At 41.2% G+C, this 23315-nt stretch overlaps 1 protein-coding gene across 1 annotated transcript; it reads right to left on the minus strand.

Moving 5' to 3' along the window:
- Nucleotides 1-5937: 5937 nt before the first annotated feature.
- Nucleotides 5938-23261, minus strand: LOC124137782 (ubiquitin recognition factor in ER-associated degradation protein 1-like). The gene is made up of 12 exons (XM_046504222.2): nt 23123-23261; nt 20823-20934; nt 20485-20517; nt 18984-19105; nt 17640-17770; nt 16482-16554; nt 15522-15590; nt 13569-13646; nt 11327-11368; nt 10379-10464; nt 9569-9650; nt 5938-7095 (listed from the first exon to the last, which is right to left on the minus strand). Exons 1-12 carry the CDS (start codon nt 23123-23125, stop codon nt 7024-7026), a joined length of 903 nt encoding a protein of 300 aa, XP_046360178.1. The 5' UTR covers nt 23126-23261; the 3' UTR covers nt 5938-7023.
- Between the last annotated feature and the right edge of the window lie 54 nt (nt 23262-23315).

The raw sequence follows: 23315 nt of genomic DNA on the forward strand, positions 1-23315 counted from the left end.
CCGAAGTGGTAAACGTCTGAGACCTGCATCACTTCGGGCTTTCCCTCCCACATTAAGCTGACACGCCGCGATATAACTGGAATACTGTTAAAAGCGGCGTTAAACCCAACTCACTCACTCACTCACTCAAAAAAGAAAAATAGAAATTTGTTTTACTTTTTGCACTTTTATACATGAAGTTAGCAGAGATCCAAGCACTTTCTAACCCAAGATAAAGGATACTCGGTTAATTGGTTAATTAACAAAGCTTAACTTATAACACGAAAGCCTGTTTTCGGATCTTTTCCGTGTCTTGTCATAACTTGTGACGATATTGATGACGTGTCTTCGGGCCCCGACGGCGTGGGTCGTTGTTCATAATATCAATCACTGTTTGACATGATACAGAAACTTCTGTTTACAGACCTCCGTCAAACAAACCAAAATATGATAAAAAAAACTGTTACTAAAGAACATATTAAAACACTGTCAAGAGTATTACACTGCAGGGCCAAAGAAAGTAAACACTTCAAATGCATTTGATCAAACAATTACAAAGGTTATCAAAACGTTACTAGGCTAACAACAGTCGCTGAAACACTGCAGACTTAAGGTCCAATATACAACTATGATACCTGTATCAAATACATCACCATCGAATAACCATTTCTTCTTTGTTTCATTTTAAATCATAATCAAGCATGGGGATATACTTTCTAATGAATTTACTTCAGAATAAACATTTATGCATCGATGGGCATTAAAAGGTCATTGAATGAATGAGTTTAGCTTCACGCCACTTAAAGCTTTAATTTTGTCGATCTTCAAACATTTGTCGATTTTACACCTATGAGTGAGTGAGTGATTAAAGCTTAACACTGCATCGGTATTCTTGCTGCTATTGTCGGCAATAAAGGGCCGACAGTAATTCATCAGTGCAAACAGTTCAATTACTAGTCAGGTAAATATTTACTGTCGCATTCCACAAGTTACAGACGTAAACGGAGAGTCTGAGATCCCTGTTCATGTACACCTGTCACTCAACAACGTCACTGTTTCGTTACGTCACACTTGTACTAGTCACGTGACTGTCGCTCGTGCTGTACTGTTTGTATGTCGAGCGAGAACAAAGAAGCGGAAATCTTCAAGGTTGAAGTTGATGTTATATTTAGGACCAATGAAAACCTAGGTCACAGTGTTTGATTGATCATGAGCTTCTCGAGGAAGTATTTCTTGTGGAAAGACAAAACAAGTTAGGGGACGTATCATTAACGACCCTACATTTTAAGACGTTACCATATAGCGTTTGTTTAAAAATAAGTTACACCAAAGGGAATCTCAAAGGTAAGCTGTTTAACAACAATTCTATTTCTTTAAAAAAATCTTAATTCCTTTAATTTTATTGTTTGTAATGTGGTCTTGTTTCATTTCCTCGGATTCACATAAACAACAACATAGGGATAAAATGAACTGACAAAAATGATATCTCTTAAACCTATAGTCGGCCGAATGAACTGAAAACGACAGGTTAAGGTCCTACTCCTCGTTTGGTAGAAAACAAACGTGTTCTCATTTTTAAAAATACTACATACGACATACTATTACCAATTAACCAGGTCATTGATTTTGAAACATTGATGGAAAAGTTGCAGCATAAAGTCTTTCCATGAAATGTGAATAAAATGGACATGTCTCCTAAGAAAATGAGAGTTTATGAATCGAGGGTCCGCAAACCAAACAAGTAATTAAAAAGAAGTTGGTGGAATATATACAATCTCCAGTGGATTGCCCACCATTATTTGGTGTATTGTACATCCATTAAATTATGAATATCTTATACACATATATTATACATTGTATTATGATACATACTGAAGGCACTTGGGTGATACAATTACCGGAAGATCCTGCGATGTGTAAATCTTTCTATTAAAACTCTCACTGTATTAATTGCTTAAACTGACAAGAAGATGTATAATAGCAATGGTTGAATGTCGTTATTCACTTACAAATTATATCTGTATTTCCATTGGTTGGCAAAGGGTCACATTGGCTTCTTTAAAACACGGTCTTGCCCTGAGACCCACCCTGCCCATTCGTGACCAACTTGTGTTATTCCGGGACAAGCCGAATAGCTTCTTGCAGGTTACGGAAAGGGGCGAGTGGTGACGAATGCCACCCTGCCGTGCAGCGATCAAAAGTGGTATTGCCCTGCGTGATTAAGCCAATGGGCTCACAGGAAAGAAATATTTTCAGCCAATCAGCGACACCGTAACGCATGACTTGTTGTAGTGACTTCCTGTGACTTCCCGTGACAACGCATTCAACTTTTGTTGAATTTGAAATATTCTTGTTTTTATTTTATGTTACAAAACATTAATTATAATTGACCTCGGTTTGGGAAATATGTTTTATGGACCAAAGAAATTGATATTGACCTAGGCCGCTGGCCTCGGTTTCTTTGGTCCATAAAACAATATATTGCTCTCATGCATAATTGATAATTATCCAACGTACTGACAGAATACTTTTGAGATGCTCCCCAGAAAGTGACTTGAGGGACAAGAACGCTTGATGCATCGTCAACTTTCCACCATTAATTTCGCATTATATTTATCACCTGACAATGAAAGAGGCATGGATAAATCACCTGATTACAGTTCAGGTACATGTGTTTTGTGAGTTTTAGTGTATTTTTATGACAAATAGCACACACATACATCGGGGTTCAACCTGTCGTTCAGGTGTCGTTAATTAGTACAAGATGTCACAGTCCTGATTCCTTGTCTTACTGGTCCCATGACACCAATAAATTTACTGTTGGACAGGAAAACAAGAACAGGTGTTCGATACATCATATAGTGAAAACTTGTTAATCTGGCCGAATTTTCGAAGTTTATTGAAAGTGTTTTACGTTTGTTTCAACAAGTTCTTGTCGAAATAAAGTTATTGTCAGATGTCCTCAAGGGCAATACAAATACGCGGTGATATGTTGTCTGAAGTTACAAAGGTGCGTATTGTTACATTTTCTACAGAAGTTTGAAATGTAGACTTTCGTCCTACGAGTTGCATTTTTTTACACGTGGAGCGGTTGGGTAGACCACGGACGTATATACGTCTTTGGGTAGACTAGTGGTGCAAGCATTCGCTCGTCGCGCCGAGACCCGGGCTCGATTCCCCATAGGGGTACAATGTATAAAGCCCATTTCTGGTCTCTACCGTCGTGATCTGGTAGGAATATTGCTAAAAGCGACACAAAACCATACTCACTCACTGTGGACGGCGGTCTGTAAATAATCAAATCTGGACCAGACAATCCAGTGATTGATACGGAGAGCAATGATCTTGTATGGAGACGACTTAAAGTTGGTACGAAGCTCTTTCTGATCAAAACAAACCACGCTTGGGCAATATTGTTTTGAAGATAGTAAGATATTGTTTTAAATGAGCCAGCTATCTTACGAGCTTCAAAGCAATATTGCCCAAGCGTGGTTTGTTTTGATCATCAGGAGCTCCGTAGCAGCACTATCGGGAAAACTATAAGTCACGTTAACGAAAAAAAGAGACAATACTCTCTTAACCATAAACGAGCATTATTTACGCAAAACATGTAACCTCTGTTGACATTTCTTTAAAAACAGCATCAGTGATAATATGCCAGTGTATCTTATTACCTACACATGTAACTAAATATTTATATTCCGTAAAAGCATCCAAAGTCTCGTGATTGACGTTGACAGGTGTTATGCTGTTCTTCTTATATGTTAAATCAATTATTAATTCCTTAGCTGTTGGTTTTTTTCACTTTTAACACAAGATAATTGTCATCAAACCACTTTGCAAATGACCAGTTTCCTCTCAGTATTCAGATATTCATGAAGGATTGTTTCAACTGATTGAACTTCATTACTTTCAGGCCTTGGACCACGGTATCAGAAGAACATTACATATACAAGTACAACATGCGATTTTATTCTGAGGACAGGCATTGTTGCATCATAACAACTAACAGTTCATACAAGATATAAATTAACATGTTATCTAAATATTCGTATAATAACTTCATTAAAGTTACTTCTTCTTTTTAACAATCCTGTTTCTTAGTGTAAAATAACAAGACAAAATTCTGAATGTTGGGATATTCACGATAATATCATGGGATTTCTGTGTTTTTTTAAAAATCATCTGGATGTTATCCATGAGTGACTGAGTGAGTGAGTTGGGTTTAAGGCCGCTTTTAACAGTATTCCAGTTACATCACGGCGTGTCAGCTTAATGTGTGAGGAAAGCCCGAAGTGATGCAGGTCTCAGACGTTTACCACTTCGGTGAAACCCACGAGCACAGGTATGGTGCTGACAAACCTAGAAACATAATCGGGGCGAACCGGGATTCATGGGTTTCTAGCGTGCCCAAGGGACGCAACTCTGCACAGCGAATGCCGGCGCCTTAGACGACTCGTCGACCCGTGCCGCCTGTAATCCATGAAACAGTGTATGGTGGACTTACACGATAGCGCAAACATACAGATGAGCGATAATGACATTTGCTGCGACACAAACCTACATTTCCGACCCCTTGCTTGACTAGGGGAACTATTTATTACCACCTTAGGCACAAGGATAAACATGCCAGTTGACACGGTGACAATGTGTCGTCAGACATGGGGTCACCAGTGCAATATCAACGATTCGTCAGTGTATTATACCCTTTCGGCGGGATGTGCTGAATTAGAATGACCGTCGTCGACGTATTTGTTTGTTTGTTTGTTGTTTAACGCCGCACTCAGCAATATTCCAGCTATATGACGGCGGTCTGTAAATAATCGAGTCTTGACCAGACAATTCAGTGATTGACATGCTGGGCATCGATCCACACAATTGGGATAGATGACATGCATCAATAAAGTCAGACAGCCGAACCCCCCGATCCCATTAGTCGCCTTTAAGGGCAAGCATGGGTTGCTGAAGAGCTATTCTACCCCGAAGTAGTGTAAGGGCAGAAGAATGCATTGGGGTCAGTGAAACCATCACAAGCAAAGACAGATGATTATCAGCTGGAATTGTAATGAAAGAGGACCATATCATACCAAAAAACAAGCAATGCTCTGCCTACATTAGTGAGTGAGTGAGTTGGGTTTAACGCCGCTTTTAACAGTATTCCAGTTATATCATGGCGTCAGCTTAATGTGTGAGGAAAGCCTGAAGTGATGAAGGTCTCAGACGTTTACCACTTCGGTGAAAGCCAGGAGCACGGGTATAGTGCTGACCAACCTAGAAACATAATCGGGGCGAACCTGGATTCGAACCCATAATCATAGGTTTCTGGGGTGCCCAAGGGACGCAACTCTGCACAGCAAATCGCGGTGCCTCAGCCGACTGGGCCACCCGTGCTCCCCTGCCTATATTGAATGGTACAACCCTCAAATATGCACATTTTCATGAAGTTATTTCTGAACCCAAATTTGCAACAACCTCAGTTTGATGAGTGAGTTTGGTTTTACGCCGCTTTTAGTAATATTCCAGCAATATCACGGCGGGGGACACCAGAAATGGACTTCACACATTGTCGCCATGTCAGGAATCGAACCTGGGTCATTGGCGTGACGAGCGAACGCTTTAACCACTAGGCTACCCGACCGCCCCCTCAAGTTTGGATGTTTATGTCTTATTGGGAAACCCACAATTACAGGTGTCCAGCACACACTCCTCAGAGTGAGTGAGTGAGTGAGTGAGGTTTTACGTCGCTTTTAGCAATATTCCAGCAATGAGGACACCAGAGATTGGTTTCAGACATTGTACCCATGTGGGGAATTGAACCTGGCTCAGCGTGACAAGCGAATGCTTTAACCACCAGGCTACCCTACAGCCTACCAACAAACCAAAATTTTAATACACATATATTGACACATCATATTTTCCCGAACCTATGCCCAATTAAATCACTCAAAATAATAAGCCTGAGGTCAAATGATGTTTATTTACAAAATGATCATCTTCCTTTGATTGTAGAACACATTGTACATTTTACAGACACCCAACAATAACATAGCCTTGTCATATACCAGTGTCAGTCACACAGTTGCAAATCATTTCCAGTGCTTGACATTCCGCAGAATTGAATGGAAGTCCTGAAACCCACTGAAATAATATCAACATCTCACATCCTGTGGAGTTTTCTCATAATCTGATGCAATTTTGTCTGTTACCAATAGTTTTAAACATAGGCTTATTTTCTCATAGAAACATAAGCCCAAACCTCTCCAAAAAACAAGGTTATGTATTTGATCAAGCAAACATCATGCTGTTATTTGCATATCAAGACATATTGCGGAAGTCAAGGTCTTTTGAAGACAGGCAACAAAAGTCGAGGCCTTTTCAAGCCCTTGAGAAGCCTGTCAATAGCAGCAATGAAGCCTGATTAAAATATGTTCCAGGTGCAAAAATCTCTGTATTTCCCAGAATATTCCTTAAGGTTGCTAATCAGTTATTAAAAAATGTATGATTATAGTAAATTATGATCCATCTTAAACTCTGAGAACCGGTATTCAATGCAGAATAATGACTAAAGCTTAAAAATGCTGTTACTCAATGTATGTCATCTGCTTGCCATGCTTGAGTAGGAGGAAGTAGGTGGCGCTGGGGTAAGGGAGGTAACTCTCTTTTAACCTGGGTTTCACTAAAAGTCAAATAACATTACGTTTCAGATACCAAGACTTGGCTTCACACATTGCACACAAGTTAGGATCAAACTGATGTCCTTGGTGTGACCAGTCAAGGCATTACCCACTAAGCCAAACCAGTGCTGCTGAATGTCCTAAAGAATTTAACATTTGGCAATAATGAGGAATGATGTCCATTTATCTCTAGCCAATCACTGTGAATGAGGTTAATTTGACCTTAATCCCAACAGGCAGCGTAGATTAGATCACTTCAATATGACCCCATGCTGCTGTTCAGTCGTGGTATGACGAAACAATCAGAAGCATTGTGTGGATGATCTGTACAATGAAATAAATATCAACAATTGTCCAGTTGGCAGTGCGATCATTTCCTGCCTTTCCTTCGTAACGACTGACCCTCTCCTGAGAAGGCTTCAAAGTTCTTGTCATCCTTGTCCTGACAAAGAAAGAATTGTATGAGTATTTGGGAGTGTAAATAAAAAAACAACAACAACGCAAGAGGAAAACCATTCTTGATTCTACGACAGACAGATTCCATTGTGTGTAAAAGGCAAAATAGCTGTGAACATTATATGAATGGATCACTGAAAATCATTGATGACACCAGGTGTTCATAGAAGGGTACAAAGGAATCATATTACGTTGATGTGGGATTATAGGATTCCACATCGAAGAACAAATACAAGGTTCACAAAACAAGATGGCTGCCCCTCTGACATGACTATCCTTTTCTGCTTTGATCTGGAATGATTCAAAGTTCAATTCGATGAAATAAGTTTATGTACTTGGAGGTTAGTGATTAAGGAGATTAGTAGACAGGTTTTAAAAAATATTTAAAATAAATAGCAATCTGGGAAGTGAGCTGTAAATACTACACCTCACACTGACACACTTTACTGAATGGTAGCTCTGAGTAGTGACATACAGACCGGTAGACCAACTGATAACCAACGATGAGGGATCTGAAAACCACACAAGGTACATCCCCAGCCCTGAGTAGTGACATACAGACTGGTAGTGACATCCCCAGCCCTGAACAGTGACATACAGACTGGTAGTGACATCCCCAGCCCTGAGTAGTGACATCCCCAGCCCTGAGTAGTGACATACAGACCGGTAGTGACATCCCCAGCCCTGAACAGTGACATAAAGACCGATAGTGACATCCCCAGCCTTGAACAGTGACATACAGACCGGTAGTGACATCCCCAGCCCTGAGTAGTGACATACAGACCGATAGTGACATCCCCAGCCCTGAACAGTGACATACAGACCGATAGTGACATCCCCAGCCTTGAACAGTGACATACAGACCGATAGTGACATCCCCAGCCCTGAGTAGTGACATACAGACCGGTAGTGACATCCCCAGCCCTGAACAGTGACATACAGACCAGTAGTGACATCCCCAGCCCTGAACAGTGACATACAGACCAGTAGTGACATCCCCAGCCCTGAACAGTGACATACAGACCGATAGTGACATCCCCAGCCTTGAACAGTGACATACAGACCGATAGTGACATCCCCAGCCCTGAGTAGTGACATACAGACCGGTAGTGACATCCCCAGCCCTGAGTAGTGACATACAGACCGATAGTGACATCCCCAGCCCTGAACAGTGACATACAGACCGGTAGTGACATCCCCAGCCCTGAACTGTGACATACAGACCGGTAGTGACATCCCCAGCCCTGAACAGTGACATAAAGACCGATAGTGACATCCCCAGCCCTGAGCAGTGTCATACAGACCGGTAGTGACATCCCCAGCCCTGAGCAGTGACATACAGACTGGTAGTGACATCCCCAGCCCTGAGAAGTGACATACAGACCGGTAGTGACATCCCCAGCCCTGAACAGTGACATACAGACCGGTAGTGACATCCCAAACCCTGAGTAGTGACATACAGACCGGTAGTGACATCCCCAGCCTTGAACAGTGACATACAGACCGATAGTGACATCCCAAGCCCTGAGTAGTGACATACAGACCGGTAGTGACATCCCCAGCCCTGAACAATGACATACAGACCGGTAGTGACATCCCCAGCCCTGAACAGTGACATAAAGACCGATAGTGACATCCCCAGCCCTGAGCAGTGTCATACAGACCGGTAGTGACATCCCCAGCCCTGAGCAGTGACATACAGACTGGTAGTGACATCCCCAGCCCTGAGAAGTGACATACAGACCGGTAGTGACATCCCCAGCCCTGAACAGTGACATACAGACCGGTAGTGACATCCCAAACCCTGAGTAGTGACATACAGACCGGTAGTGACATCCCCAGCCTTGAACAGTGACATACAGACCGATAGTGACATCCCAAGCCCTGAGTAGTGACATACAGACCGGTAGTGACATCCCCAGCCCTGAACAATGACATACAGACCGGTAGTGACATCCCCAGCCCTGAACAGCGACATACAGACCGGTAGTGACATCCCCAGCCCTGAACAGTGACATACAGACCGATAGTGACATCCCCAGCCCTGAACAGTGACATACAGACCGGTAGTGACATCCCCAGCCCTGAGAAGTGACATACAGACCAGTAGTGACATCCCCAGCCCTGAGCAGTGTCATACAGACCGGTAGTGACATCCCCAGCCCTGAGAAGTGACATACAGACCGGTAGTGACATCCCCAGCCCTGAGAAGTGACATACAGACCGATAGTGACATCCCCAGCCCTGAACAGTGACATACAGACCGGTAGTGACATCCCCAGCCCTGAACAGTGACATACAGACCGATAGTGACATCCCCAGCACTGAACAGTGACATACAGACTGATAGTGACATCCCCAGCCCTGAGTAGTGACATACAGACCGGTAGACAACCTGATAACTGAAGATGAGGGGTAGTTGAATGGTGACATCAGTCCAAACAGAAGCTAAAACTTACATCTGCACTTCCATTAGCAACTGGCCTGGACGTCCTGATGAAGGTGAGGGTCCCACGTTTGTAGTTGTAGTTGGGAATACCTCTGCAATCAAATCACAGATTAATTCAAGTAATTCCTTGAAGTTTAAAAATGAATCTGAACATCTCTACTTCATCGGTGAGTGAGTGAGTGAGTGAGTGAGTGAGTGAGTGAGTGAGTGAGTGAGTGAGTGAGTGAGTGAGTGAGTGAGTGAGTGAGTGAGTGAGTGAGTGAGTGAGTGAGTGAGTGAGTGAGTGAGTGAGTGACGACTGGGCCACCCGTGCCCCCTCTACTTCATGGGTGAGTAGGGTTGTGCTGTTGAAAACCATTTTCAAGAATAATCGCAGTGCCCGGGGACATTGGAAACCAACCTGACACAAGGAAATGTGTGGGGAATAAACCCAGGGTCTCCACATGACAAGCAAGCACTTTAACCACTCAGCCATCTCACCTCTCGACGAGTGAATGCAAATAGTTAAACAAATATTTGGGGACAGTAGGAGGAGTAAGTGAGTGAGTGAGTGAGTGAGTATGGTTTTACGCCGCTTTTAGCAATATTCCAGCAATATCAAGGCGGGGGACACCAGAAATGGGCTTCACACATTGTACCCATGTCGGGAATCGAACCCGGGTTTTCGGCATAACGAGCGAAAGCTTTAACCACTAGGCTACCCGACCGCCCCCGACCTCTTGATGAGTGAATGCATATTGTTAAACAACTATTTGGGGACAGTAGGTCTATAATAGCCTTTTTGTAAAAATGATCCAATCTAAGGGAGATAACTCCTGACCTGGCTGGGGCATTGCTTGATGCTGTGGCTGAGCTGTCTGTTCCCTTCTTTTTCCCATCAAGACGGTTACCTTGACCACTGAAAGCCTGCAGTGATAGAACAAAACATGACCAAATCATCAAACTGGTACAGAGAATCTCACCAATGGGTGTTTTATGTTAAATATATTAAGACGAGCAGCTAAAAGTTGAAAAACTGAGGCCTCCTGAGGATAGTTTTGACTTTTATCTATGAGTGTTGACATATCTGATATTTTTTGTCTAACATTATATGACTTTATATCAGGATGTCAATTCAAAAGCATAAATCACAATATATTTGTTCTTAATCTTTAAATTAAGTTAATGTCAGAGACAATCTGAAAATTACTGGGACGCATTGCAGTGTTAGGAAAGATAAACATGCATTTAAACACAATGTGATTTAAACATTTCATGTATATTGATTGACTGTTTCTGATACCACTGTCTATGTGTTGCATTTATGTGTCATCAGGGTATGAAACTCCCTAAAATTTCAGCCAGACCACAGGACTGGCTAGCTGAAATACTTGCCAGCCCTGACCAAAACCTGCCTGCCCACTATAATCATGTTTCTCAGGATAAGCTAACGGGGTTTCTTTTTGGTTACATTTTATCATTCATCTTTACATGTGAATTAATGCTTATCATCGGGAAATATTTTGAATACTTTTACATATGAAATATAACCCGACTGTCGGGCAGGGGGATTTGAAAATCTGGCAGCCCGAGTTGAAATCAACCCGTCTCGGACGGTCGGGCAGGCAGGTATTTCGAACACTGGTGTCATCATACTTGCAAACCCGACTAGAACGGCATCGACTATTTTCTAACTTGCCAGCTTGGCCCAAGAACAACTGCAATACATCGACATTACAATCAATTGTGACAACACCATGAGCACAATGAAGAGTGCAAACCCACTCACTCTGAAGGCACTGTCTACATCATCTGCGCCAGTGTCCATTTCCTGAAACACAAGTCAAAACATTGAAATACATTTTTCTTCACTTAACTGTTTAAAAAGAAGAAAGAAAATTATGCTGAAATCCATCTGTTGTGAAGTTACCTGCCTTGCAGCAAGAGTGAGTGAGTGAGTTGGGTTTAACGCCACTTTTAACATTATTCCAGTTACCGTATTCGACGTAATAATCGCCTCGCTCTAATAAGCGCCCACGGCGATATTTGCTTATATATTGGCTAGTGAATAATCCCAATTAGCACCCCTTCTGATTGATCAATGTACACAAGACTTATTTATTCGCGTATAATACGCACTCGTGTGTTATATGCACCCTTAATTATGGGCAATTAAATTCTGGAAAAATATATCTGTCGTATATAAACATTTCAGGCTGTCAGCATAAACCACAAACTTTATCTTTCACCTCTGTTTTTTTTCACCAAAATAATATTCTAATAAGAGCCCCCATATTTCTAATTTTGAGAGCGCCCTGGGCGCTTATTACGTCAAATACGGTATATCATGGCGTGTCAGCTTAATGTGGGAGGAAAGCCCGAAGTGATGCAGGTCTCAGACGTTTACCACTTCGGTGAAACCAACAAGCACGGGTATGGTGCTGACAAACCTAGAAACATAATTGGGGCGAACCGGGTTTTGAGCCCACAATCATAGGTTTCTGGCGTGCCCAAGGGACACAACTCTGCATAGCGAATCGCGATGACTGGGCCACCCGTGCCCCAGTCTGCAACCAGAGGCCAGCATTACTTCAGGTGGACTTCCTACAAGACCATCATGCCATCTATCTGACAGTACTAACACACTGACAACTGATCTCACATCAGCAACATCAATCAAGGGGATGAGTTTATTTTAATAATGTTTTGCATGTGTTGTACAGGGTTACAGTTGCATGTCATCTTGGACAAAAGCCCCAAGTGGTGCTGGTCTTGAACCCTCTTAGAAGCGACCATTTTTGAGTACAAATGAGACTTGAATCTATGATTGGTGACCTAAATTTATCTACTGCTTGCCACTTGGTTTCATAAAGTGACAATATCTGTTTAAGATATCTGTCGGCTCCTAAAAACTTAGGTTTGACTCCTAAGATATTCATGTTAGGGGCCACTTCGCTCCCCCCCCAAAAAATAAAAAAATTAGAGGGATGGTCTTAGATGTTTATCACTTTGGTGATAAACGGGTTTGGTGCTGACAAAACAAAATATAATTAGGTAAATTCAGAGCTGCAGATAAGCTGCGTATCTGCGTGAAATACGCATCAGAAATGCAGAAATATACAGTAAAATATAATCCAAGCGTATCAAATACGCAACGAACATTACAGATACGCTACAAAAATAATATTTGTGCGTATCATCAAAATATTGTGAAGTAACCCTGCGTATTCGATTAGCAAATCAGCAACTTATTTTGAAATTATAAACGGGCATTTCGTCAACCATGCCAAACTCCACGATGACACTCACATCATGATCATTTGCCATCACACTTTCGTGTGGAAGTATCGTGGTATTTTTGAGTCCTATAAAGCTCTCAAACCCACATGACACCAGTTTGCAGGGACTGGATGAATAGTGTTTTTAAATATTTAACTTAAATACCCACATGTGTAAAAACTAGTGGGTAACGGAAATTTGAAAGTGCAGATAGAATTACTGATACCTAATGATTTTAAAATGCATGGGTAAAATACCCACAACACCAAAAGCTTATCTGGAGCTCTGTAAATTGCAATTTGAAAAACAAAAAAAATGACCATAAGTAGGTCCTTGTGCTGAAGAAACACAACTCAGCACAGTGAATTGTGGTGTCTTTTCAATGACTGGGCCACTTGTGGCTTCATTTAACCACAAACAGAAGATCATTAGTTCAAGACTCCAATTTCCCCCACAAGTACTGCCAACAGATCAGGAGATGTGTGCAAAACACTCTATCACACATGCAGGTTTCAATGTCAGATGTCGTCACGATATGGCTGAAGTATTGCCGATGTGACGCAAAGCATAAACTCACTCACTCACCCAATGTCAGACATGCTGCGCCCCTCATGGTTTATTCTCACTGCAGTGTTTTATTGTACTATAAACAACGACCATGAGGCTTTTATTTAATAAATAAATGTACATCACCTGACCCAAACAATAACCACCCATTGGACAAAAGTATTTACCCTGGCTACAGAACTCACCTCCCCGTCTGTGCTGAGAGATTCCTCCATTTTCTGGCGCCGTGGTTCCTGGTAACCTACTGGTGGGGCAAAATCCACCTGTACACAACACACAAGCAGGACAAGGCTTCAATGTGTTGACAAGTTACATTTACATTTCTTGTATTGTTCAGAATTCCATGACATTTTGACATTTAATTCGAACCCATCGACTGTCTAAGTGAATGCTGTTGACTTTTCATTTCATTAACAGGGAATGCCAACACATACATGCATCTTGACAAACAGGTCAATAACTGCTACATATTACTGAGGTATGGAACAGTGAGTGAGTTGGGTTTAACGCTGCTTTTAACATTATTCCAGTTATATCGCGGCGTGCCAGCTAAATGTGGGAGGAAAGCCCGAAGTGATGCAGGTTTCAGATGTTTACCATTTCGGTGAAACCCACGAGTACAGGTATGGTGCTGACAAACCTAGAAACATAATTGGGGCGAACCGGGATTCGAACCCACAATCATAGGTTTCTGGCATGCCCAAGGGACGCAACTCTGCACAGCGAATCGCGGCGCCTTAGACGACTGGGGAACCCGTGCACCCGGTATGGAACAGGTTGTAGTTGATACCATGACTCCCTGCAGACCTATCTGACTCCCTGTTCACAGCTATCCTTGAATTACAAAAGAATATCAATGCATAGGGAAACATATCCTCTTCATTGAAAGAATAATGAGACTCTGACAGGCAAATGTTATTTGGAGACCTATAGTACTTGCTTTATTAAGTAGAGCTGTTACGATTCACTGATGTATTCGGTGAATCGAACCGTATCCATTTGTGAATTGAATTCGTGACCAATAGAATCGAATATTCATGAATATGCAGTCACTGGTCATTGTCGCATTTAAGCAGATACTACCACCTGGATAAGTGCAGTATATAAATGTATAATATGTTAATAGTTAACAAACCATGGCAAATGTTATTTGGAGACCTATAGTACTTGCTTTATTAAGTAGAGCTGTTACGATTCACTCACGTATTCGGTGAATCGAACCGTATCCATTTGTGAATTGAATTTGTGACCAATAGAATCGAATATTCATGAATATGCAGTCACTGGTCATTGTCGCATTTAAGCAGATACTACCACCTGGATAAGTGCAGTATATAAATGTATAATATGTTAATAGTTAACAAACCATGTCAAATAATTTGTGTTGCTTTTGTTTCACTGAATATAGCAAATAATACATAATACAACTGCTGACTTGTTATTGTATTCGTGAATTAATATTTGTATACTTACTCTATATTCGTGATACGAATCGCATTCACCTCATAGTATATTCGTTGCAGCCCTAGTATTAAGCAACCTGCTCCAATACACTCCCCCCGACCAACTGCTAGACCAATTTGTAAGTAAGCTCATGTTACTTATGACAGTGGATGCAGTATTCTGAACCAATCTCATTAAAATCAGATCTTAGTTCTCGCTACCGCTAAATAAAGATCTGAGGACATCCCATTACAGGTCACGCGAACTTTGACCGACCAATGGAATGACCAATCAGAAGGCAGCTTTCTCGTGCTTTACGGCACTAATTTCAAATTGGCGACTATGCTTCGAAACATATTTTGACAAATTCTCGATTACAAATTTGAAACCTGAACAAAAGAACATTCTGGAATGGCTAATAGATGGTCTAGATTGTATGGATTCAGTCGTTAAACCCGTAACTATTGTTCGGAGTTAAAGTTTTCGAGGTTGCATGATTAGAAATCACATTCCGACTGTCACTTTCATAATCTGGTAAGCGATGCTCTGACTGGTCGGATGAAAGGTCGATCTGACGTGACCCTAATGGGATGTCCTCAGATCTTTGTTTAGCGGTAGCGAGAACTGAGGTCTGATTTTAATGAGATTGTATTCTGAACTGGACTCCCCGTGAGTGTACAGAGGCATGTACTTACGTTCATGTCACATTCAATGATGGACACAGCAGTACCGGGCTTGGTTTCCAGGACACACAATTCATAGATCTAAAATAGAAGAATGAGTGAACATTTAAGCTTCAGTTGGCAGTATTACAGCAGCCTATAGTGGCCTATTAGTTATCAAGTCTAGACACTGTAAACAAAGCCGTGTGTTAACAGGTGTGGTGTTCTCAGACTGCTCTGATGACAGGTGTGGTGTTCTGAGATTGTTCTGATGGCAGGTGTGGTGTTCTGAGACTGCTCTGATGACAGGTGTGGTGTTCTGAGATTGTTCTGATGGCAGGTGTGGTGTTCTGAGACTGTTCTGATGACAGGTGTGGTGTTCTGAGATTGTTCTGACGACAGGTGTGGTGTTCTCTGACTGCTCTGATGACAGGTCTGGTGTTCTGAGATTGTTCTGATGACAGGTGTGGTGTTCTGAGATTGTTCTGATGACAGGTGTGGTGTTCTGAGATTGTTCTGATGGCAGGTGTGGTGTTCTGAGACCATTCTAATGACAGGTGTGGTGTTCTGAGATTGCTCTGATGACAGGTGTGGTGTTCTGAGATTGCTCTGATGACAGGTGTGGTGTTCTCGGACTGCTCTGATGACAGGTATGGTGTTCTGAGATTGTTCTGATGACAGGTGTGGTGTTCTGAGTTTGTTCTGACGACAGGTGTGGTGTTCTGAGATTGTTCTGACGACAGGTGTGGTGTTCTGAGGTTGTTCTGACGACAGGTGTGGTGTTCTGAGATTGTTCTGACGACAGGTGTGGTGTTCTGAGACCGTTCTGATGACAGGTGTGGTGTTCTGAGACCGTTCTGATGGCACGTATGGTGTTCTGAGATTGTTCTGATGACAATTTTTAACCATGATAGAAAAGAGTGACACAAGAGATCACATATCATTATTCAAGATTGTGCTAATGGTCACATTATCAGGACACTCCTCACTCACCTTGTCGTTGTATTTGATGGCAACCACATCAGCTTTTGTTAAACAAGCAAAGTTTCTCAGAGCATTTTCAAGTCTGTACATGAAAGTTAAGGAGAGAATATGGCTACTGCACATCACATCATGGGCATCCACATGCAACATAAGTCTGAAGAATCGGTAAAATAAGTAAACCTGATATGAATCACAGATTCACTCACATAAGTAATTACCAACATTGACAAAGGGACACAATATACATTTAATATCTTACCAAGGCTCGACCTAAGGAACTTGATATAACCACCAACGGGTGCAGGTTGGCATGAATACCCAGTAGCACCAGACAAAACCAGGTTGCACTCTGGTCCCATAAATTTATCAAAGTTGGAACATAGGCCGGTCTGCTACCAGTGTCACATTAATTAACGACATATTGCTGTAAAACGTAATAGGAGCTTAATCTTGAAATACCCCAAGTCTGATGTCAAGCCCATAAAGGAAAGACAAATTACACACATCACAGAGATTAGTTATGTAGAATGGTAAATAAACTTTGAGGTATTGAGTGTGTTCAAAGATCGTTCTAGTGTGGACAAGTAATGGTTAGGCAGACACCAATGTTGACATAAATATTAGGCTGCAGTTTTCCTACAACAGGCTGCATTGGTGCATTTTTTATATAGCTAAATCGAGCCCTGCTTACCTTGCACTAAATTACATGTTTCTGATTAGTAACTTTCTCCCACTGACAAATAAGGTTCAAACGTTCAAAAATGCAGTACTTCTTACCAATGTAAATACAATGACAAATCATATACTGGACACCAAGCAATAGCAGTGTAGTAACTTTACCAAGCATATCTGATTGTAATGCGTCATCTGCTACCTGCCAAGATGGCCGTGAATTGGTTTGCTAGCCAAACGGATGAAGACAATTTAGTTTAAAATTATGTAGGTTCATCAACATCTCCAGTCAGAGATGTAACGGAATAATTGATCTGATCTTAATGAAACTGAATTAGTGTATAGACGACAGTCCAGTATTGACGATAAACAGTTAAATACTGCAACAAAAAAAGCCATGTAACAATATTCTCCCATTATGTCTAGTTCTGCCTTCTTAGACAATACTGGAATTACACACGTTCATCAATACACGTTTCAAATTTGAAAGGATACACAGCTTTTGGGTTGGTGATGTCGAGGAAATCGACGGACTGAGGTTGAAATTTGGCAAATGTAGCGACCGAGAGTGAAACGTTCTCTATCTGTATCAGTCCACCTTCGTCCAACAGGAGGTTTCTCATCATCTGAAACAAGCAAACAGGATTCTCATCATCTTAAAATTTCTCACAATCCTGCTCAGTTGATTGCCAAAATAAACTTCTATAAACACCTTGAATTATTAAAAACAAAAAGACCTCAGGTTGACACTGGTATCAATGACTGATAACACAAGTCACATCTCTTCCTGGCCTCTGCAAGTACTTATTTCTAAATATTATCAACAACCTAAGAAATGTTAATCAAATCCTGAAGTGAGAAAATGTAGTGTTATGCTGTTTTGTGTTTCACTAATATCAAGGTCTACCCCATCAGCACTAACACTGACAGACCATTGAACCTGATTGGGATCAATTTGGGATTCTCGCCCATCAGCAGCAGATCCAGGAATAGCTAAGGGACGTAACTCTGTACAGTGAATTGCCGCATCCAAGACAACTAGGTCTGATACCAGATTGTTGAACAAGGAAATCAGAAAACATTTAAGAAAAGAATCATTGTTAATGATATAATCACAAATATTTTCCGTAAATCAGTGAATAATCATCAGGAATTATGTATTGTGGAAGGTTGTTAGATTTATTTCAGTCATGAGCTCCAAGTTTTCAGAGAAGTGTTTGTGACACCCTTGCCATTTAATCACCTTTTCCTTTCTGTCATGGCTGCGTTTGTATTTAAGGCAGACGTTAACTGTAAATCTTGAAATTTATGCGTCTCAAAATTGATACGACTGCTGACCCCTAGCCAAAAATGCAACCCCAGGGGAATAGGGATATAAAGCCTATCGGTGAGCTTTGGGTTGTGTTGGCCTGTGATGCAGCATTACATGAGTGGCGTCTGTCTGGACTGCTGGAGTGGTCAGTGATGACTAGTTTGTCCCGAGTGAGTAGAACTCTTGACCCAAGCAGTGATAACTCACCTGACCCCCATTGTATAATTCTATTCTTTGAATGACATTGATATATACTTCTTACAACTGCTGCTCAATAAACCGTGATATGTGGAAGATATAGTTATTTGTGTTTATATTCAAGTAGGTATTTCCGCTATCCAAAGTGTGCAGTGAGGCCATCTTATTGTTGATGGTCATTTTGGAGATATAAGTGTGAAGTTTCATTAATGTGAACAAACACCACTCACATTTTTCACATTTAATTCACACTCGCTTTAATTCAAGATTTACAGTATTTAAGGATTTAACTTTAGCTGACAATCTCTCCATCTAAAAGTGTCACTCACCCAATAAGGGATGTATATCCGGCCTTCGTCTGCCACAAATTCCAGCACGCCACAGTGCGTCTCTCGACCATGCTTCTTATTGGTCAGTTTGAACAGCATAGGGTACTGAATGTTGAGCCGAGCTGTGAAGGAACAAAACACACACTGACTGCTGCACATAATGCTTCACGGCCCCAGATAATGTGCTAAGCCACTGAGTATTTACTCCCATGTTATCATTGTTATCTCTCACATTGGGTATTAGATGGTTATCTTTGGGCATTCAATATATGTGACCAACCATGAGTGAGTATGGTTTTACACCACTTTTAGCAATATTCCGGCAATATCACGGCTGGGGAGACTAGAAATTGACTTCACATTTTATACCCATGTCGGGAATTGAACCCGGGTCGTCGGAGTGACGAGCAGAGTTTTAACCACTAAGCTACCCCAACGCCCCTGACCAACCATGAGATAAGGGACCTTTTTTAAAATTATTTTTAACTTTTCCTGTATTACTCCTTGCATATTACTGTCTTTTCTTGACAGAAAGAAGAGCTGTGTGAAGTCTTGCTGAAGAAGAAGTTGTTTCAACTAGCTTTGGGGAAAACCTTATCAAACAGCTCCCACGTGACCAATGGAGTTGATGACGTCACGGTCTTCACATTACTGCTGTCATTCACAGTGGATACAGCCATCTTGAATATTTTACGTGGCTGCTGCATCTCAGGGTTTGCATTCTGTATTCTTTTCATTGCCTGGTACTTCACTATTGGAGTATGCTTGCAATTATATTGTTTATTAAAGTGGTGTTGTTATACATGTTTTTTTAACTTGTTTGTCATAAACCAACAAGACTGGAACAAAGATTATAGCGTACACAATCGGGCAGGGGTGCATTGTGATTTCACTCTGCTTCATTGCAGATAACATGCCATCTTGTAGCAAGTGCAGACGTAGCAAATCAGTGTGGGATCCCCACCCCCTCTGTTTAAATGGAACGTCCCCGTGCTCCCAGTCAACAAAATGTAAAGACTGTCATTATATTCTAAAACTATAGTATCTCAGGAAAACAGGAACACAATGCACAGGCTTCAATTCTTATTTATTAAAGAGATACTTGGCATCAAACTGCTGAAAAAAATTTCAGCAAAATCCCATTTTCAGATTTGAGATAATAACTGATGTATAATAATAATAATAATTTAGATATAGTGACTAATTAATCGAAAAGTAGACATGTATGCTGAAATGTTTTGAAATAACACTTGTATTACATTACGACTTAACAAGACAAAAAAAAGATATTTTTGTACAGTCTGCATAGATCTGCATGGCAATTTTTCGGAATTAAGTTGACGTCAAATGTCTTTCTATATGACGTCACAAGTTCACAACACAATTGTATCCTAGCACACATAAGGTCCCTTTTCTCCTGGGGGTCACATATTTGTACTGACTTTGGTCCTGTCTGGACATTACTACTGAACATGCACACAAAACAGTTGGATATACTCACTGAGCTGGTCAAGAGCAGAAGGTGGCATTATAACTGAAAGTAAAAGATAGAACATCAAATTCATGTTTCATGAATCTAGGTAATCTTACTCTCCATCATCTTACTCTCCATCATCTTACTCTCCATTATATCTATGAAGGCACCTGCTGAATATTGTATCAATGCTGAAAGTGATAAATTCATATTTTGAAATGTTGGCTTATGAATATTCTACTGAAGAAGTGATTGTATGCTTTGAAATAATACTTGCTGTGATATATTTTAATTTTGACACTGATTATGTTTTGTTTATCTTCAAAAATTTAACTGGTTGTAAACAAAATATTGGTAAAACCCACTTTTGCCTCCCCTCTCCACGTCCTCTCTGTCTCCCAGCATCGTCACTGAGTAGCATCTGTAGGTGGTCTGGAAGGGCCGACCCACCTCCGGGAACATATGTCCAAAACCAAACTGAGGATGAAATAAATAAAGTATGACTAAAAGTGATGTGCCGTCTATGGTTAACATGCATATGTTAACATGGTTAAAAGACAAATAGCAAATGGTTAACTATACAGCAGTGTTTGTGCACTGTGTCTTTGATGACGAGGACCAATGTAAGCTTGCTCTGTGTCCTAGGCGTCCTAGGCCTTATGGGTACAAGATACTCTTGTCAAGTGAGTCTATAGAATGCAGAATGGGATTTGAAATTCATTTTCTAGGACATCGTCTGATTGTCATCCAAAATGTTAAATTTGGTAGTGATACAGAAGAATGTCCTAAAAAAAGGTATAATATACAGTGTCTTGCAGATTACGGCATGGGGCAGGTGTTGTCACAAGACACCATGCCTACCCGTCACCTTTGTAAGTGTCTGTCACTACTCAAATCCTTCTGTTCAGTTCTGTAACGTCTTGTGCATGGCAGGTTAAATTTGCACTAACAATCACAATTTGGGTGAATCTCAGTCGGTAAGCTCTCGGGTAACAATCCAAAGGTCGCATGTTTGCGTCCGACAGATTCTCATAAAAACTGGTTGTGTGTCTTTCAAACATGTGACCTATGGCAGAGATCATCCTCACAAGGAGTTGTGGTACTGCATTCTTCAGGTGCACCACGTCCTGTATTTGATGTAAATATATTATGACACGCTGTCACTGTGACTGACTTACTTAAGTTGTTCTTAAGAGACCTTTGTCATCTGATCATAAAATTATTTGAATCTATTTGTTTTAACATAACTACAAAAGATGTTTCTGGAGAGAAAGTTGAGCAGGGAACAGTGTACTTTACCGGGCACACTCTTTCAGATCCAATTAGGTCTGTGGGGACTCAAAAGCGGTTGGATGGCTTACCGGCTTGGCTAATTAGTGCTGGATTAAGAGCTAATTTAATAGGTCATTAGCACTTCATTAACAGCATTGAACAATTAAGTAAACAATTAATTGCACATGCGTGTTACTGATGTCACACTCTCTCCATTCGTCTTTTTGAGGAAGCCATGCCTGTCATTGTCCATCAAAATGAGTAACTAATCGAGGGACAAAACTTGTTAAAACAGACCAGTCTAATAGGATTACCCTCATTGGATAATTGGAAACACTGTGCAAAGGTAAGAATCTATGGCTACCTCTAGTCGTAATCAGGCTAACCCAAAGGATCGAAAAGGGGTGTTGGATCAGTAAGGCGTGTCAGTACCCTAAGATCGAAAAGGAGCGTCAGTTCCCTAAGAACGAAAAGAGGTGTTGGTTCGCCAGGGCGTGTCAGCTCCCAAGTATCGAAAAGAGGTGTTGGACCGAAAGGCGTGTCAGGTCCCGAGTATCGAAAACGGGTGTTGGATCGCAAGGCGTGTCAGCTCCCAAGTATCGAAAAGAGGTGTTGGTTCGCCAGGGCGTGTTAGTTCCCAAGTATCGAAAAGAGGTGTTGGATCGCATGGCGTGTCAGCTCCCAAGTATCGAAAAGAGGTGTTGGACCGAAAGTCGTGTCAGGTCCCGAGTATCGAAAATTGGTGTTGGATCGCAAGGCGTGTCGGCTACCTAAGATCGAATAGTGGTGTTGGATCGCCAAGGTGTGTCTGCTCCCAGAGATGAGTGTGAGTTTATTTGAGCGTGAGGCGTAATTGAACTGTTGGTAGCGGGCGAAGCTGTGCTTGTTAAGCTGCACTGCTGCCGTTGAGCATACATACGCTCATCATCTCTCCTTTTGATGAACTATTTTATTTCTGTTACAGCTGGTTGTTGTATTCCTGTCAGTGTAAACATGAAGTCACACATATTAAATGAAATTGTCTAATTCATCCCTCGTGGTATAAATAGCGATATAAAAAAACTACAAAATTTTACTTTCAGTTGGACTGAGTTCATTGTCGTCATTTCTTATAAGTACTTACCATGTTTTGAGTTTTTGGGTTTGTTTACAGGCACTGGGATATAAACATAAATAGACATAAGAGAAAGGGATATCGAACATATTGGCTCTATGTCAGTGATTCAAACAATATTCGCGGTGGTCATGGTGGTGGATTTCACAAGATGTTTTACAATATCTTTCTGAAGAAAGTCAGTGGACTGTCTAGATCTATAACATGAACCAGAATATCGACTTCAAACAAGTATGCTAAGGAATCGTAGCAACACGACAACGTGTTAGTGATACGTACCATTTTTCAAATCGTGTTCGAACGGAAACAACAACAGATTATATTAAGACGTGAATCACATATGCAATGACACTGCTCAACAGCTGAACAGGAAGTAAACAGTACGCACGCACAATCGTGTCGATGTGTTTGTTTACTTCCGGTTCAACACACCCCAATGAAAGCGCCTCTCTGATTGGTCATTTTCTCTGTT

The sequence above is a fragment of the Haliotis rufescens genome, unplaced genomic scaffold (assembly GCF_023055435.1).
Source record: "Haliotis rufescens isolate VD_foot unplaced genomic scaffold, xgHalRufe1.0.p SCAF_99, whole genome shotgun sequence".
Lineage (NCBI taxonomy): Eukaryota > Metazoa > Mollusca > Gastropoda > Lepetellida > Haliotidae > Haliotis > Haliotis rufescens.

Coding starts and splice junctions, on each gene's coding strand:
- LOC124137782 (XM_046504222.2), bottom strand. Junction 17,771..18,983: donor GGATATACATCCCTTATTGG/GTGAGTGACACT, acceptor TGCTTGTTTCAG/ATGATGAGAAACCTCCTGTT. Junction 16,555..17,639: donor ATCACCAACCCAAAAGCTGT/GTATCCTTTCAA, acceptor TTTCATGTACAG/ACTTGAAAATGCTCTGAGAA.